The following is an 18,211-nucleotide window of genomic DNA, read 5'->3' on the forward strand; positions in this document are numbered from 1 at the left end:
CCTATGTGCTCAGAAATCGCTCCTGGCTTGGGGGACTATATGGGACACTGGGGATCAAACTGAGTTCGTCCTGGATCAGCCGCATGCAAGACAAATGCCCTACCACTGCACTATCACTCCAGCCCCATGTTTTTGTTTATTTTTAAACATTGTGCATTAGGTCATGGATGGTAGTTACAAGGTAAACTTGTAATTTAAAAAAATTAAAAATTACTGTTCAATATACCTGTATTTTTAATGTTTTTGAGAAATGTGCATTTTATATTTTAAAAAATTATGATAATTCAGTGCTGACTAAAATCATATGAGCATTTTTCATTTCACACTGAAGTTCAACCACTCTCTCTCTCACACACACACACACTCCTGCAAATATATGCTGCATACACCAAAGCATTCTTTTCTAAGAAAAACAGTTGAATTAATATTTTTTCTTTTCTTGAAACTGGAACTTTTATTACTATGATAAGGTAGCTTAGATCCTTTAAGTATTTCAGTCTAAAGTAGTTTTTTTAATTAAGAAGTTATAAAAGAAATTAAATTTATAATTAAATCAATTTAATTAAGAAGTTATAAAGGCAACTAAAGATCTAATATTAATTTAAGTCATATAAATATTTCTACAAATTACAAACATTAGAGTTTTGGTGTCCAGTTAGAATATTTTGTTCTGAGGAACTGGTGAAAAATTTAACCTATAGGGCTAACAGAAGAATCTTTTTTTTATCTTTTTGATTTTTCAGGCCACACCCGTTTGATGCTCAGGGGTTACTCCTGGCTACGTGCTCAGAAATTGTCCCTAGCTTGGGGGGACCATATGGGATGCCTGGGGATCGAACCGCGGTCCTTCCTTGGCTAGCACTTGCAAGGCAGACACCTTACCTCTAGTGCCCCCTCACTGGCCCTACAGAAGAATCTTTTTAAGAGTTTATACCATGTAATTTTTTGTAAAGGTGTTTTGAATGCTATTATGTTCCACACTCTTACTAGTTACCTCTTGATGATGTTAGGATCTACTATTCTTTATGGAACATTATCAATATTTCTGTCACTACTCAAAGTTCACTTATTTTAAAGGTCATTTTTTTTCTTGAAGATAATTTATTATTATTTTGCCAGCAAGCCAAGTACAGGCTCCAGTTTAATTGAGTCAAGCAAGTATAGCTTCTAGAAGAGGGAACAATGATTGAACCAAGACATTCCCATCACTTAAAGTCCGTTTCTGCACCGTGTGTGCAATATGCTAACACCCTGTAGGCTCATATGTGCACATGCGTGTCTCGTGGAATTCCTTACAGACCCAGCTTCGTTCTTCTCCAGTGCCGCCTCTTGGAATTGTACCTGATCTTATTACCAGTTTTCATCCGAATCCATTGAGGAATGGGCCGGTTCTGTTTTTGTTTCTTGGCCAGGAACCGCTTGATCCTAAACGTCTTGTGGGAAGACATGGCGAACACCGGCCACGTTCGCACAGCGGCGATGGCTGAGAAAAGGAGAGAAAGGTAAAGGTCATTTTTGTAGAAAGATTTCTAGGGTACTGGAGCAATACTGGAGCAGGTAGTACTTTTTTTTTTTTAATTCATCATACATAGGTTTGATCACTGGCATTCTGTATGGTTCCTTGAGCACTGCCAGGAATAATTCCTGAGTACAGAGCCACAAGTAACCCCTAAACATAACATCAGGGTATGGTCCGAAAACAACAACAATGAAAAAGATAGAAAGAAAGAAAGAAAGAAAGAAAGAAAGAAAGAAAGAAAGAAAGAAAGAAAGAAAGAAAGAAAGAAAGAAAGAAAGAAAGAAAGAAAGAAAGAAAGAAAGAAAGAAAGAAAGAAAGAAAGAAAGAAAGAAAGAAAGAAAGAAAGAAAGAAAGAAAGAAGGAAAGAAGGAAAGAAAGAAGGAGAGAAAGAAAGAGAGAAAGAAAGAAAGAAGAAAGAAAGAAGAAAGAAAGAAAGAAAGAAAGAAAGAAAGAAAGAAAGAAAGAAAGAAAGAAAGAAAGAAAGAAAGAAAGAAAGAAAAGGAAAGAAAGAACAAGAAGAAGAAAGAAAGGAAGGAAGGAAGGAAGGAAGAAAAAGAAAAAGAAAAAAAGAAAGAAAAGGTGGGTTTTGTTTGTTTGTTTTTTGGGGGGGCCACACCAGGCGGTGCTCAGGGGTTACTCCTGGCTGTCTGCTCAGAAATAGCTCCTGGCAGGCACGGGGGACCATATGGGACACTGGGATTCGAAACAACCACCTTTGGTCCTGGATTGGCTGCTTGCAAGGCAAACACCGCTGTGCTATCTCTCCCGACCCGAAAGAAAATTTTTTTATGTAAAAAAAGAAGGTGGGTTTTTTTGTTTGTTTTGTTTTGTTTTCTATTTTAAGGCAGGGAAAGTTGTGACTACACCCATTGGTGCTCAGGACTTACTTCTAATTCTGTTACAAGGGATCACTCCTGGCAGTGCTTGAGACTCATATGCAGTGCCTGGGATCAAACCGGGGACAGTTACATACAAGGCATTTCTTTAACCCTTCTCCTGTGCCATCTCTCTACCCAGAACATGCTTTTCTATTGCATATATGTGTGCTTCCCTTTACACCTCAGAGTAGTACTGCTCAACTTTTGCACTTATGACCCCTTCTAGAAATGCTCTAGAAATGCAACAGAGATAAGTGTTGCCAGAAACACATTTGATTTGTTATGTGATTGATTTTTAATTTACTTTGGTTGTTGTGTGTTCAGAAATCACTCCATATGATTTTGTGACCCACAGCTTAAGAAGCTAGGCCTAAGAGCACCATGATCCATCCTGTGGGCTTCCTAATCTTTTGTTTTTACCACGCACTATGCTCCAGAACAGATGCTTAATTTACAATTTGGGTCTTTATTCATGTTTTATATCTAAGAAGCTTCAGTTGAACTTGAGAAAGGGATAATTAGGTTAATTGGTTGATTTGAGGCAGTACTCAAATGCAACCAGAGTCAATTGCTGAATAGATGAGTTGACAAATGGGCTGAACTGAGAAAATCTTAGTAATATAAAGATTTTTGTATTCAAATACATTATATTGTTAAGAGCTATGCTCAAGTAAAATTTAAATTTAAGTAAGTATAGATGATGAACTTACAGATTGTGGTTTTTGAAAATCCAAAACTTAATTTTATAATCAGTAACTGTGTGTAAAATATTATTCTAGAGTCAAGATTAAAGAAAACCGAAGGACACTGAACCAAAGAAAAATAACATGAGGAAAGCATTTCATGTCCATGTTTGAAATCTAATATTTGGATGAAACAGAGGTTATTGGGGTAGTAACTTTCTTTAAGTTGTCATTGGTAGTTAGAAAAGCATGTCTCAACAATTTAAAAAGTAATTCTAGAATTTATAATGGAATAAGATACTTAATAGAAAGCCAATGTAACTCCTGGATTATATCCAATAGCTTGGGAAGTATTCATTTAAGAATGCTTAGTAATCAGGTGATTGTTTAATTTATAGTGATTTTTTATGGTTATTCATATTAATAAAACATCCGTATTTTAAAAAACGAGTTCTTCTTTCTGAAGTTATGGCAATATAATTCAAAATTTGTTGGTTGATTTGAGGCAGTACTCAAATGCAACCAGAGTCAATTGCTGAATAGATGGGTTGACAAATGAGGCTACCGATACCAGTTTAATCCCCATATGGGCCAATTAGTTTCACATTGAGAAGAACTCTGTTCCAAAGCCACAGATTGCACCATTAACCCCAGTCAGATGTCTCCAAATTGTGTATCATTGATCACCAGAGGCCCAGGTATAAGTGTCGATAGCTCAAAACAAAGTCATCATTACCTTTGGCTAGAGACATTCTGTAATATTATACATTTTTCATCTTGTAGATGGCAAGAAATATTATAAGATGATGGACACATTGAAGGGTCTTCTGTTCTTCTATTTTTCCTGCATCACATAATCTTATTATAAAAGGTCAAAAGTGACAATTGCATAGCATCCATTTTTGCATGAAATCTGGTTGCTTCTGCAGATTAACAATGGCACTTCTTAATATGCAAGACAATTGGTACACAGCGAACAATTTATGGATTAATTTTACTGGAATTTAACAGCACCTTAGAAGTTTAACATTTCCCTCACAGATAAGAAAAGCCAGATACATGCTTTCTCATTCTTGAAACCTTCTACCTCTGGTTAGTCTGTTGAGCAATAAAAATGAATATCAGTAGGCCCAGGGTACTCAGTGGCTTAGAGTACCTTCATTGTGATCCTAACGCCCAGAGTTCTATCTCTTAGGCTGCTGCTTGCATCAAACACAATCTTGGCATTTCTACCATCTGTGAATACCAGAATTACAGTGATTTCTCCCTGCTCCATAGCCAGGTACATGTAAGCGCACAACTAAAAGACAAGTAAGCACCACCACAGACATGCATGTATGTGTCTCTTAGTCAACGTAGCTATAACAATAAAGGCAAGGAAGGGGAAAATAAATATCACAAATATAATTATAGTAAAAGTGAAGCCTGTGGAATAAGACACCCAAAACTTTCAAGCGGTTTAAAATTTAAATGTTTCTTAATCTTATTTATTTTTTAAATAAGGCAAACTTACCATGTTTCATACTCCAGAAAAACTTTTTTAAAGCCATCCTTAACTTGAGAGTAGGTCTGAAAATTATCTCAAAGGGTAATTTGGGGTAAAATGAGGTCAAATTAAAGTAATTTAAAAATAGGATTTAATAAAAATAGTGTCATCCTTACCATCACTTCTGCAAGCCTATAATAGGTGTTTTGATATGTGGATCCATTTAGCATACTTATCTTTTGGTAATAAAATGTAATTAAGTTAATGGTAAAACTGATTTTAGCAAAAAGCTTGTGCAGTTCTTCTTTGTAACTGAGCCAATACTCTTTGGAGAGTAAAGAAAAAATTATTTAAATCTAATGACTGGGAGCCTGCAATTCATTCTTTTTCTAGAAAAAAAATGTATGTATGCATGTAGGACTTAATTCATGGACATTTTAAAATATTAGATTATACTATTTTTCTTAGTAAATACATACTGTACATAATGCTCATGCAATTTATTTTGGGTTTTGGGTCACATCCAGAGGTGCCCAGGACTTACTCCTGGCTCTGTGTGAAGAGGTCAGTCCTGGCATCTGTGGAGCTGGTGTTTGAGTCTTGGCCAGCCACTTGCAAGATAAAAAGATTAGCTCTAGCCCTATCACTTTTATTTTTCATATTCTTTGTTATGCTTGCCTTTGTTTATTGTAAAAAGTCACCCAAATGCTACTATTTCCTAATCTTCTACTAATATAGACTATAGTAAATATTAGTATATATTACTATTATAGTAAACTAATATTTATTCATGGAATTAAAGATAGTAGCCAAAAAATTAGCCTAGGGCCGGAGTGGTGGAGCAAGTGGTAAGGCATTTGCCTTGCTGGCGCTAGCCTGGGACTGACCGATGTTCGATCCCCTGGCGTCCCATATGGTCCTCCAAAACAGGAGTGATTTCTGAGCGCATAGTCAGGAGTAATCCCTGAGCATCACTGGGTCTGGCCCAAAAACAACAAACAAACAAATTAGTCTCCCTCTCTCTTTGTTAATTTTAATTTCATTTCAGAAATACAATGCAAAAGATAGGCATGATGATAAAATTATTAGCTTTGCATTGGTAAAAGTTGGGTTGTGGCATGTAACCTTGTGACAAGTAACCTTGCTAATCTTTCATCCCAGATCTAAAAACCAAAGACCATAATACTGGTTAAGTACTCTTTTGGAATAAAATGGGTTTTGCATTTATTTCTATTCTGGTCAAGTTAATCCCATCTCTCTTCTCAGACTCAATCCCCAAATCAGATCAATTTACAGAAAGAAGGTAAAAAAGGTCCTATGGACTCATCCTGAGCTAAGCAAGAACTGAATCTTACATTCCCTGATTCAACAGTCATTGGATACAGGGAGTTCAGGAGTATACTTTTAATCTACATGAGACAAAGAGTACATTATAGAAAACAATTTTGAAAAGAAAAGAGGATGTTGCATACCATAAAAATCATTTATCCACCAAGTTTTGACTTTTTAAAGCATTTTTAAAATCTCAGGATGGATACTCAATGAAACAGAAACAGATGAAAATTGTCCTGCAGGAAGTTTGGGGAGCATGTTTTCAGGTTAGATGCCTGGGAGCAGGGTTAAGAAAGCTGGAGCAGATGGAAGGAAAAGCCTAGTGAAATTTCTACAGACCTGCAATCCTCTGTGTATGTGTGCCTGTCAGGAAAAGATATGAGAAACAAGGTTGCACTGGTGAAGGGAGGGTATACTTTTATGACTGAAACCCAGCTACAAACATGTTTGTAACCCTGGTGCCCAAATAAAGATTAAAAAAAAAGAGATGAGAAAGAGTGAATGAGAGAGAGAGAGAGAGAGAGAGAGAGAGAGAGAGAGAGAGAGAGAGAGAGAGAGAGAGAGTAACCCTGGTGCCCAAATAAAGATTAAAAAAAAAGAGATGAGAAAGAGTGAATGAGAGAGAGAGAGAGAGAGAGAGAGAGAGAGAGAGAGAGAGAGAGAGAGAGAGATCAAGTGATCACCAGGAGAGTGGTAGGTCAGTGTGGGATATGAATGAATGGTCTTGTGGATTTGTCCTGAACTAAGCAAGGGCTGAACCTTACATTCCCTAAATGAACAGTCAAAGGAAATAAGGTGTAATTGTGGGTAAAGTATGCTCTCAGTGGAGAGCAATTTCTAAAATGGGGACTTAATTAGACGTTTCAGTGACCGAATTTCTTAGCAGTCTAGGAATTGCCTGTTTCAGACTTGTGAGAGAAGGAATTGCAGGTTTAGATACAATGCCTCCAGAAGCTGAAGAAATTCTATCAAGTGAGTGATACACAACTTCTTGTGGTCAAGACACTGCAACAGAAAGAACTGGGATTCGATCTTCATCCTACATGCATCCCATGAGTACTGCCACTTGACATTCCTTTCATGTCTTGAAGCTTAATGCGGCCAAATGTCTATATCTGTGTGAATTTTTTCATGCTCACTCTTACCTTAAAGACATAACCACCTTATATTCTAGCTGTACCCTTTATTCTTAATATTTGTTAGAATTATTTCTTAATAAGCAACCCCTTATGTCCTTCAATTACAATCTGTTGCCCTCAATTGGCACTTTTCCCATTTAAACTAATTTATCTCATTTTTAAAAAGTTATGCCTCATCCTCTTCTTTAACAAACTTCTGGTTTGGGGTTGCATCTGGATGTGCTCAGAATATACTCTGTGTTCAAGGATCACTCTTGGTTTGGCTTGGAGGACCATATATGGGGCTAGTATTGGGGATCAAAATCTTTGGGCTGCATGCAAGCTAAGCTTTTTACCCACTGCATTAGCTCTCTGGCCTCTGTCAAACTTTTTGAAAGAGAAAAGTAGACTGTTGGAAAGAATACACTGGCTATAGACCATCCCAAAAGTAACTGGCTTATAGTATGGGAGAAGTGTTTCATTTTAATGTGAAGTTATTTTATCAACTCTAACATAGAAGTGGCATTTCCTACTTAATGAAGCTATAAGGAAGAGTAAATGACATCTTAATTAGTCAATCCTCAAAGTTCAGGTGTGTATAAAATGCAACTTTATTTTATTATCTACCTTGATTTCTAATTTGAGTCTACATTTTTATGGTCCCTTCACCTGGGGTATGATAAAATTCCAGAAGGAATGCAGTGGGAAGAATGGTTTATGTGGTAATCTGGTGAAAATAGAAAGGACTATTAGTCTTGGTCCACTATGTGCATTAGAATCCTTTGAAATGTGGTTAATTCAATTACCCTGAGATTATTTCTTTGGAAGTTACTGCTGAACTGTTATCACATCTCTCTCTCACTCTCTCTCTCTCTCTCTCTTTGGTTTTTTGGGCCACACCCATTTGATGCTCAGGGGTTATTCGCTCAGAATCGAACCGTGGTCCTTTCCTTGGCTAGCTCTTGCAAGGCAGACACCTTACCTCTAGCACCACCTCGTCGGCCCCTGTTATCACATCTCTTAAGTGTCACTACTGATGTGCTGTAGTCACAATGCTTATCTTGCACTATAGCTGAGTGTAAGGAATCTCTGAGTGGGAAATTCTCTGCTGTCTGCCTACAAGCTTGTGCAACCTCAGAAATAAAGTCTCTCTGCAATCCAGGAAGCTCTGCATGGGGCCTGAAGGATTACATTCACTCAGTACAGGGTAAGTGAATTTACCAGGCTTTTACAAGAAAGGACTCACAAAATATGTCCTCATTAACCTTTACAAATAATTGGAAGACTAGTTCTTCACTCATTTTCCCCACATTGACTGGCCCAATTGATGGTATGTGGTCCCCAAGAGCAATTCACTCTTTTTTCTCCTACACACTATTCATACTGGCCTGAGTTTTCTCCTATGATATTGGTGATACAAGAATATAAAGCTTTATTATTTGCATAACACAATCTCCCAAATGCTGGTGAATAATATATATATATATATGTGTGTATATATATATATATATATATATATATATATATATATATATATTGGTTTTTGGGTCACACCCAGCAGCACTCAGGTTACTCCTAGCTCTACGCTCAGAAATCGCCCCTGGCAGGCACGGGGGACCATATGGGATGCTGGGATTTGAACCACCATCTTTCCGCATGCCAGGCAAACGCCTTACTGCTGTGCTATCTCTCCGGCCTCATGAATGATATTTTTTATTGCTAGAGAAATATTCCTTATCTTCTGAAAGTTTAGAACCTTGAAAATTAAAAAAAAAACTCCTTTTCTCATCAATCTGCTTTGCCTTTTCTTTCTCATGCAAAGAAATCCCAATGTTCTAAAGGCAGGTAAGAGCTACTAAGAATCTGAAACCAGAAAATAAAAGTTAATATTTCAAGCAAGCAAAATGCTTTCACAGATCTTAGATCATAGTAAATTTCAATAAATATTGCTTCATACCCTCATCCTTTTACTGTCTTCTCTTTTTTTGAACTGTCCATTTACTCTTTAAGTCAATTTATTGAAACTGTCAACCCTATTGTTAAGTCCATGCAGAACTCCCTATTGTAAAGTTCAGTAAGCACTTCTCAGATCTTTATTTGATTTGCCATCTCCTGTAGCCTTTTCTCTCCCTCCCTCCCTCCCTCCCTCCCTTCCTCTGTCTTCCCTTCACTCCCCTCCACCCCCCTCCCCAACCGCTCCCCAACACATATACTTCACCATTCCTTCTGCCCATTCTGCCCATTCAGTTGTGATGATTTCACATCATAATTACTCTGGATATTTTTCATTATTTTCCCCCTTCACTGCTCTTGCCAAATTATACTGTTATTTCCTCTCAAGATTGTTCTTCAAGCTCAGCTCAAATAGCAGGTTCTTTTTTTTTTTTTTTTTTTTTTGACACTTTACCCTGTACATTTTCCTTCCCAGGAGTCCCTGTTATTCTCTATTGGTGCTCTTGGTGTTCCTTTCATGGAATGGAATGTTTCCTCTACTTGATCAGCCACTAACCTTATTTTAAAGCACCATATAATGCCATTAACCTCTGTTTCAGTTGATCTTATTTCTTCCCTCTCTTTCCTATATAATACTTCCAGTGGTGATAGTGCTCATTTGTTATAGTTTCATATTTATGAATTCAAGTGAAATATAAAAATGTAACTTGTGACATATGCAGTATAAAAGATTTTCTCAGGGAAACCGAAGAACTAGAAAAATATATAAAAAGTTGTATTAAATACCAATTTAAGATTCTTAAAAAAGTTATGGTAACCCATCATATTTAGGAAAAAGCATATGAAAAATAAAATAACAAAATTGAGAACGTTGACTTTCCCAATATCATTTTTCCTTCATTAACCATTAAATGAAGACTTTTCTTGGTAAGTAAAGTTTCTTGATTTCATGTAACTTCAAAATATTTGATTGGTTTTGAGAAGGCTGCCGCAGCATGAGTGCAAATGGTTCTGGTTATCTTTTACTTGAAGTGTTCCCCTGAATTTAGAGAATAAGGTGATCTTTTCATAAGCTCAGCTCTGTTATGTTATTCCTTTTAATGCCATAAAGTCAGAACTCACAAGTCCTGAAAAATTTTCTACTAACAAATCTGGCACCTAATTTGGGGCTGGGACCATGGCAAATGCTATAGGCAGCTAGAAGACTCGGGATGTAGTGAACTGACTTCAGCTGACAAGCGGTAACTCCATTCCCCCTTGTTGTTTTCTCTCAGTTCTGACTTAATGGTTAGATGACAGTTCAGTAGAATTATACTATTTTTCTCAAAGCCAACATTTACGTTTATCCTTTGATCTGTCTGTCTCTGTCTCCCAGAGTCAACATTGAAAAACAGTCTGCTATCTTTCTTACTGGGTTCCAGTCTACTATTTAAGTAACAAAGTAACCCTTTGTAGATCCAGAAACCCTAGAACATTTGAAAACTTCAAGAAATTGTCTCTAAACCAAAGGTGATAAAAGTGAATACCAATGGGTGAATTAAACACCTTTTTTTTTTTTTTTTTTTTTCTTGATGGAGCCCGGAAGATAACTCAAAGGAATGGAATGCATGCTTTGTTTGCAGGAGACCCGGGTTCAACTTCTGTGACCACATGGTACCCAGTATACACCAGCAGTGGCACTTGAGCTCTAGACTGGGAGTATCTTCCAAGCATCTCCAGGTATAAGCTAAATAAGTAAGACAAAAGCCAAACTGATAATAATCTTCCCAAATCCTTGTGATGTTATCCTAATATAAGCTCTAGTAGTGCCAAATTTGAGTTTACTTCTTAACATGACCTCCAATGAGGGTCTCAATAAATCTGAGCAGGAGGACTTGAGGGCCCAAAGATAACCAAGCAATAGTTGGTCCAGAGTACTGTCATATGAGACATGCTCTTATCACAAAGATTATAATGTAATAAAATAATCATGTCTTCTTTCTCCCCAAATTTTAAATACTTTCTGCGATTAAGATTGACTTGAAGCCTATAGTTTGAAAAGTGTGATTACATTTCCCTGGATTAAGCCACCTAAATCAAATTATATTCGTATTTTTATTATATTATTATAGTCACCTAACATCTACCAATATATAGGGTAATAGTTATAAATTATAAGGGCCACAATCTTTTGTCTGAACAGTACTTTTCAGTGTAGAAGATTACAGAAAAGAAGGGTAAATAATAGAACTCCTGACTCTGAAAGATCATTAGCAGCTCAATCTAGAAATCTCTTATGAAAAATACGAACAAAGAAATTTAAAAATATATATTATTATTTTGTTAATAAAAATAATTGGTCATATTGATTTGTATAACTCTTAACCTACCATATGTTTAACTTAAATGTTTCAGTAGTATATCTTTTGTAAAGATCCCATACTTGGCTATGAGTTTCTGAAGCTTACACTGATGAGAACTGAGGTCACTCCTTTCTCAAGGCATGTAATCTGGAGATAAAAGAGATTGTTAGATATAGGGCTTCCTTAAAGTTTTCTATTCATGACCCTCTCTCACTCAAGAAATGCAACACTGCTAGAGTATCATGGATTCTTTTTTATTCATTCTAAGATTTATATTATAAACATGTAAGAAAAATTCTAGTTTGCTGTAGGTCAGATTATGCAATAGCAATCTGCTTGGAAGCAAGTAGATTATTCTTAAAATTATCGAAAACATTCTGTCCTTTCAGTTCTGAAAAGAAATGGTTTAACTACTTTGTTATATAAGATTTATAAGCAAATACTTATACATCGAATGTATTTGTGAAATAATTAAATCTGTGAAGCCATGATTTTCTGTTAACTTTATTCCAAATTGCCAGCCAGCATTTTGCTATAATTTTAAAATGCTGTTAAGAGTTGGAATGGTGCTTTAAGCAAAAAAACTATTCCCGGGAACAAGTGCTTCTGACTTCAGCCTTTGGGCTGTCTGCACCTTGGATTCTTTATGTGTTTTTATTTAGAATTTTTGGTAGTTGAATGTTCAGGAACATCTTACTGTTGTAAGATTTTTCATGACTTCACATTCAGTTATGTGACACCATATGATGTTATAACCTGAAGTTTAAGAGACAGTAAAGGGCTGGAGAGGTAAAACAGTAGAAAAGGAATGTGCTTTGCATGTGGTTGAACTGTGTTCAATTCTTGGTACCACATATGGTATGTATGGTCCCCCACCTCATTAAAAGAGATTTCCTGAGCATCGAGATGGGACTAAGCCCTGAGCACAGGCACGAATACAACTATCAAATAACAACTACACCAAATAAGAAATAAGAATATAGGCTGCAAAGGTAACAAAAATAATTAAAAATTTAATAACAAAATTATACTTGATAGAACTTGCGCTATTTTTATATAGGTTGAACTCCTTGAAAATTCATAATTCAATGTGATTCACAATTCAATCCAATAGGGAATCTAACAGTATTCTGTGAAGAAAGGGACTAGACCAGATTTAGTTACCCAAAGCAAAAAGGCACTGCCATGACAATCATGATGAGTTAAATATTATTTCCTAAGACCTGCAATCAAAATACAACTATAAACCAATACAGGGCCTGAGATTTTCATTTTCATTATATATATTTTCATATATTTAATATATATATATTAGCATATATTTCTCTTCTTCCTATCTTCTCAAGGTTCCTGCTCTTTCAGGAAGAGGCTTTTAATCCTTCATAAACATCTATGCCTATCTGTCTCATTGCCTAAAGATTTTCGGCTGTGAAGACATGAAACTGGGACTTCAGACAGATCACTTCCCCAGAGATTTGAATCATTCAGGACAGTCAAGTCCAAACTTCACTTTGCTGACTGAAAATGGAATTCACAGTGGGCCTCTATGCAAAGAGGGATGTTTTATTATGGATTTAGGTCCTACTGCCTTGTCTCAGTAGTAAATTGTTAAAAGAACACTTAGGACTGACTCCTCACAGATTCTGCAATCTATTATGTCTCTTCCTGGGGAATTAGCTAGTGTCACTATAGTTTTAGTGATTATGACTGTTAATTAATTTTATTAATCCTTAATATTTATCAGAAAAGACCCCAATTCTTTTGAGTCAAGGCTTCTAATACCCTAGCTTTGGGGATTTTTATTCAGGTAGAGGTTAAAGGGAGGGAATCCAATTAAAAGCTCTTTTCAAACCCTAATAATTTATCTCCTTTCCTCCAGAACCATAAGACAGATTATATTTTTCAAATTCTAAGTTTATGCTTCCCCCAACATCCTGTATAGGGATGAAGTGTCAAGTACATGCTCTATGTCTCTGCTAGAAGCTGCATAGAGACAGAAGGTTTCAAAGCTCACTGCAGAAGTTCTAGTTGAAATACTTGCTCTGTTGCCTTCCTTTAGTGTCCTAGATCTCTCCCTCTGGTGTTCTCGTGCTTGTCTTCCTTTTGGCTTAGAGAGATCAAGTGATTTTCAGTGAGTTGCATTCTTATTTTCATTAACAGCAGGAACTGTGAAAAATTTCCCACTGCCAGACTTAAAAAAAAAAACTCATTAGGTTTCATATTCCTACTCACAATCCCAATAAATGTGCATTTCATAAGAGAACAGATGTGTACAAATAAAATATAAGTACAAATAAAACTACAGAAATAACAGGGAACTAGTATAAAAGAGTACTACTGTAAAATAAAAAGAATGGTGGCGCAAGGTGTAAGGCGTCTGTCTTGCTTGGGCTAGCCTAGGACGGACCCAGGTTTGATCCCCTGGTGTCCCAAATGGTCCTTCAAGATAGGGGCAATTTCTGAGCGCATAGCCAGGAGTAACCCCTGAGGGTCACCGGGTGTGGCCCAAAATCCCCCCCCCCAAAAAAAGGATATGAGTTGTGAGAATGTCAAATAGGGAGTATTTCTAACCCCTTAGGTGGACTGGTCTGATGAAACAGGGTAGCAGCTGAAATGACTAAAGCAGTCAGGAAAGGATTAAAATGGCCTTTCTGCCTACTGCTCTCTTTGTCCTAGCCCCAAGCCAAAACAACCTTTCTTTATTCAAACCAATTCTCCTTACAGGAGGGGGGTAGTTCTAGAGGAACTTCTAGAGGAAGTTGGGGGAACACCTTTCTTTGGGGTTGATAGCTGGGTGTTATATACAACCACAATGTTGTCAAGACATGAATAAGTAAGTGTGTCAGGTGGAGGAACTTTTCAGAAACAAGCTGAAAGCATGAAAAGAGATTTACGTCTGAAACGCATAACAGGTAAAGCAACAAGTTTAGAGCAATATGATGTAAAATGGATTTAAAAAAAAGTGGAGGGGCTGTAGCGGTGGCGCAGAGGCTAAGGTGTCTGTCTGCCTTGTGCGCGCTAGCCTAGAACAGACGGAGGTTCGATCTTCCCGTGCCCCATATGGTCTCCCAAGCCAGGAGTGATTTCTGAGCGCATAGCCAGGAGTAACCTCTGATAGTCACAGGGTGTGGCCGAAAAAAAAAAAATGAAGTGGAGCCGGAGCCATAACACAGAGGGTAGGGCTGTGTTATGTGTCTTGCACATCGTGGTTCCGGTTCAACCCCTGCATCCTATATTTTCTGCCTCTCCTACAAGGAATGAAAGGAGTGATTTCTCGATGCAGAGCCTGGAGTAAGCCCTGAATGCAGACAGGTTTGGATCCTCCCCAATAAATATGTTCAAAAAACAAGAAGACAAAATACCAGAAAAAACGACAACACTTTTCTAACTTTGCATGGTAAGATATGGCAATTTTGCAAAAGAAGGGTGCTCATTTTATTCTCAAGAGTCATAAACTTCAAAAGAAATGCTAATCTGTTTTTTAAATTTATTTAAAGAAAATGCATTACATAGTTAACATAATTGATAATAATACATTTGTTTTAGGAAGACCAAAAGCAACACGATTAAAAAAATAGAAAATTGAAAGACTAAAGAGATGGAAGAGAAAGGAAAGGATATTTTTGAAAATTATTGAATCACAATGAATTCATTAAGGCAAGTTTAGTAAGATCTTTTTTTTTTTATAAAAAGGATGAGTTAAAAATACAATAATAACGGTGTGAGAGTGGCAATTATTGTTGTTTGCATAGGCTCAGCAAAATATAGGGAATATGGAAAAAGAAAAAGAAGAAAAGAAAGAAAAAAAAAGCCTTGGGCTAAATACAAGGAGACCTTATCCCTGAAGTTTTCTGGCATAAGACTGACTCTGGGTTCTAGGCATACTAGGTTGTCCAACCCCTGAGTCATTCTCTGGAGTCCCGGTGAAATTTTTTTCATATATTAGCTGTTGTTGGTGTCAGGTTTCTGTAGTTAAAGATTCTGGTTTCTGTGCAAGAAATGCTTATCTTGATAGTGACACACTGCACCATGGCTTCCCAGAAGTCAATGGAAACTAATATCCCTAAAAATATTTACTTTCTTTATTTTGGGAAGTGTGCCCAGGGCTTATTCCATATGCCAGGGATGGAAACCGGGGTTGGGTACTTGTAAGGCAAGAGCCATACCGGTTGTACTATTACTGGATCTTTCAGGGTCAAAAGGTTGTAATGAATCAAACAGTGCAAGTTTGATTGTGATGGCAACCTGCATGGCTTTCTGGAGAGGTTCCATATCTGGACCTGAAGGTCTCCCAGGGAACTGAGAGTTGACAGGACTCTAAATGCATCTTGCCCCAAGCTCTCTATGGGGCTATTTTATCCAGGTGTGTGTTGTGTGTGTCTTGGAAAAGACTCTGAATGCATTGTGTGTGTGTGTGTGTGTGTCTTGAAAAGAACTCTAAATGCATCTTGCCCAAGCTCTCTATGGGGCTATTTTATCTAGGTGTGTGTGTGTGTGTGTGTGTGTGTGTGTGTGTGTGTCTTGGAAAGAACTCTAAATGTATCTTGCCCAAGCTCTCTATGGGGCTATTTTATCCAGGGGTGTGTGTGTGTGTGTGTCTTGGAAAAGATTCTGAATGCATCATGTGTGTGTGTGTGTCTGGGAAAGAACTCTAAATGCATCTTGCCCCAAGCTCTCTATGGGGCTATTTTATCCGTGTGTGTGTGTGTGTGTGTGTGCGCGTGCAATGGGGCTATTTTATCCAGGGGTGTGTGGGTGTGTTGTGTGCTATGGGGCTATTTTATGCAGGTGTATGTACGTGTGTGTTTATTTTATACGGGTGTGTGGGGTGTGTGTGCTATGGGGCTATTTTATGCAGGTGTGTGTGTGTGCGTGTGTCTATTTTATGCAGGGAAAGATTCTAAATGCATCTTGCCCCAAGCTTTCTATGGGCTATTTTATCCAGGTGTGTGTGTGTGTGTGTGTGTGTGTGTGTGTGTGTGTGTGTGTGTGTGTGTGTGTGTGTGGTGTGCGCTACGGGGCTGTTTCATGCAGGTGTACGGGCAAGTGTGCGGTGCGCGCTGTGCGTGTCCCCTTCCCGGGCGCGGGGGGGGGGGCATCCCCAGACACGCTGCTCCAGGGCCACCCACCCCCAAGGCCCAGCGCGCCAGCAGCATCCCCAAGCGAGGCGCGGGCGGGGGCCGGGGGAGGCCGCGGCGGGCTCGTTCCCGTCAGCTCCAGGCCTCGAGCGAGGGGCCACGAGGTCGCGGGGGAAGCCCGGGGAGCGAGCGGGCGAGCTTCCCTTCCTTTCCCTTCCCTCCCGCCTCGCTCGCAGCGGCTGCCCCATCTCCGGCCCCGGCCCCCGCTCGGTCTGGGGCGGGGAGAATGTTCTCGCGAGAGGCGGAGGGGCCACAGGGCGCGGGGAAGCTCCGGGCGAGGCCGGGCGGCGGCGGCGGCGGCGCGGGGCTGCGGCCGAGGCGCGGGCAGGGGGCCGCGGGCCGGGGAAGCCGGGCCCTGACGTCAGGAGTCGTCCCGCAAGTCCGCGGCCGGCCCCGCGGCGGAGGCGGCGAAGGCGGCGGCGGGCCCCTCGCTCCCCCCTCAGAGCGAGCGAGCGAGCGAGCGCGGCTCCGTCGAGGAGGCCGCGGCCGCCGCTCCGAGCGCTCCGGGCCTAGAGGCTGAGGCAGAGGCAGAGGCTGCGGCCGCCCCGCCACGCCCCGCCCCGCCCGGCCCCCGGCGGAGCAGCGGCAGCGGCAGCGGCAGCGGCTGCGGCGTCGCTTCCTCGGCGCGGAATCGAATTTGTAGCCGAAATCCGATTCCCACGTAGTCCCCGCCTCCGGCCCCGCCGCCGCCGCCGCCGCCGCCGCCGCCCTCCGCGCCCCCGCCCGCCGTCGCCGCCCGCCCGCCGCCGCCTCCCGCTGCAGCTCGCGGCCCGGCCCGGCCCGGCCGGCTCCCTGGCGCCCGCCCGCCCGCCGCGGACTCGAGGGGCCCGACGCCCTGCGGGTGGGGGGAGGACAGGCGGGCGGAGGAGGGAGGGGGACCCCCGAGTCGCCCCCTCTCCTCCCCCCGGCCCCCCCGGCCGGCTCCGGCCGCCGCCTTCGCCGCTCCGCCCGCGCCTCCGCCGCCTTTGCAGGTAACTAGCAGCCGCCGCCCCCCGCCCGGGCGCCCTCCGGCCGCGCCCGGCCTCCCCGCGCCGCTCCTCGGGGGCGCAGGCGGGGCGCGGGCTCGGGGGCGCCTCGCGGGGCCGGGGGAGCGTGTCTGTGTGCGCCGGGCTGCGCGGGATGCTGCGCCCGGCCTAGTGGAGCGGTCCCGGCCCCGCCCGTCTCTGCGCCACCGCGCCCGGGGCCGGAACGGGGACGGGGGGCGCGCGGAGGGGGCGCCCCTCTCCCGCCCGCTTGCCCGCCTCGACCCGGGTGGCGGCGAGGTTATGTAACGCGGGGCCCCGCGCCGGTGTCTGTCCTGTCAGTCAGTCAGTCCGTCAGTCGGGGTGTTTGGGTGGCGGGAGGGGGCTGTCTGCCGCGCTGTCTGTGCGCCTGGGCGGGGTGGGGTGCGGTGCGGTGCGGTGGGGTGGGGCGGGGCGGGGTGCGGTGGGGGTCGGGGCCTTGCAGGCGCTTGCCCCTGGGGTTGTTACGGGGGTGTCTCCTTTGCACACGCACTCTGTCCCACCACCTTTTTTTTTTTGCACTGGGAAAGAAGGCGCTGGTTGTTGCGGTTGGGGGTGGGGTTGTGGGGTTTGGGGGGCCGGGGCGTGCGCGGGCTGGGCAGGTGGGCCCCGCGCATCTGTGTTTTGAATCGTACTTGGGGTTCTGATCCGCTCGGGAGTTGGTGCCAAGAATAGAAAATGTGCGGAAGATGCAGCAGCAGCAGCAGCAGCCGCAGCAACGTCGGTCGGTCGGTCGGTGGGATCCAGGGATGCTGTCGCCG

At 41.4% G+C, this 18,211-nt stretch overlaps 1 protein-coding gene across 1 annotated transcript; it reads right to left on the minus strand.

The window, feature by feature from the left end:
- Positions 1 to 1,251: 1,251 nt before the first annotated feature.
- Positions 1,252 to 1,497, minus strand: LOC126013524 (60S ribosomal protein L39). The gene has a single exon (XM_049776641.1). It carries the CDS (start codon positions 1,446 to 1,448, stop codon positions 1,293 to 1,295), a length of 156 nt encoding a protein of 51 aa, XP_049632598.1. The 5' UTR covers positions 1,449 to 1,497; the 3' UTR covers positions 1,252 to 1,292.
- Positions 1,498 to 18,211: the final 16,714 nt, after the last annotated feature.

Source organism: Suncus etruscus, chromosome 7 (assembly GCF_024139225.1).
Source record: "Suncus etruscus isolate mSunEtr1 chromosome 7, mSunEtr1.pri.cur, whole genome shotgun sequence".
NCBI lineage: Eukaryota > Metazoa > Chordata > Mammalia > Eulipotyphla > Soricidae > Suncus > Suncus etruscus.

Excerpts from the sequence above, each read along its gene's own strand:
- LOC126013524 (XM_049776641.1), bottom strand. The coding sequence starts at position 1,448 with ATGTCTTCCCACAAGACGTTTAGGATCAAGCGGTTCCTGGCCAAGAAA.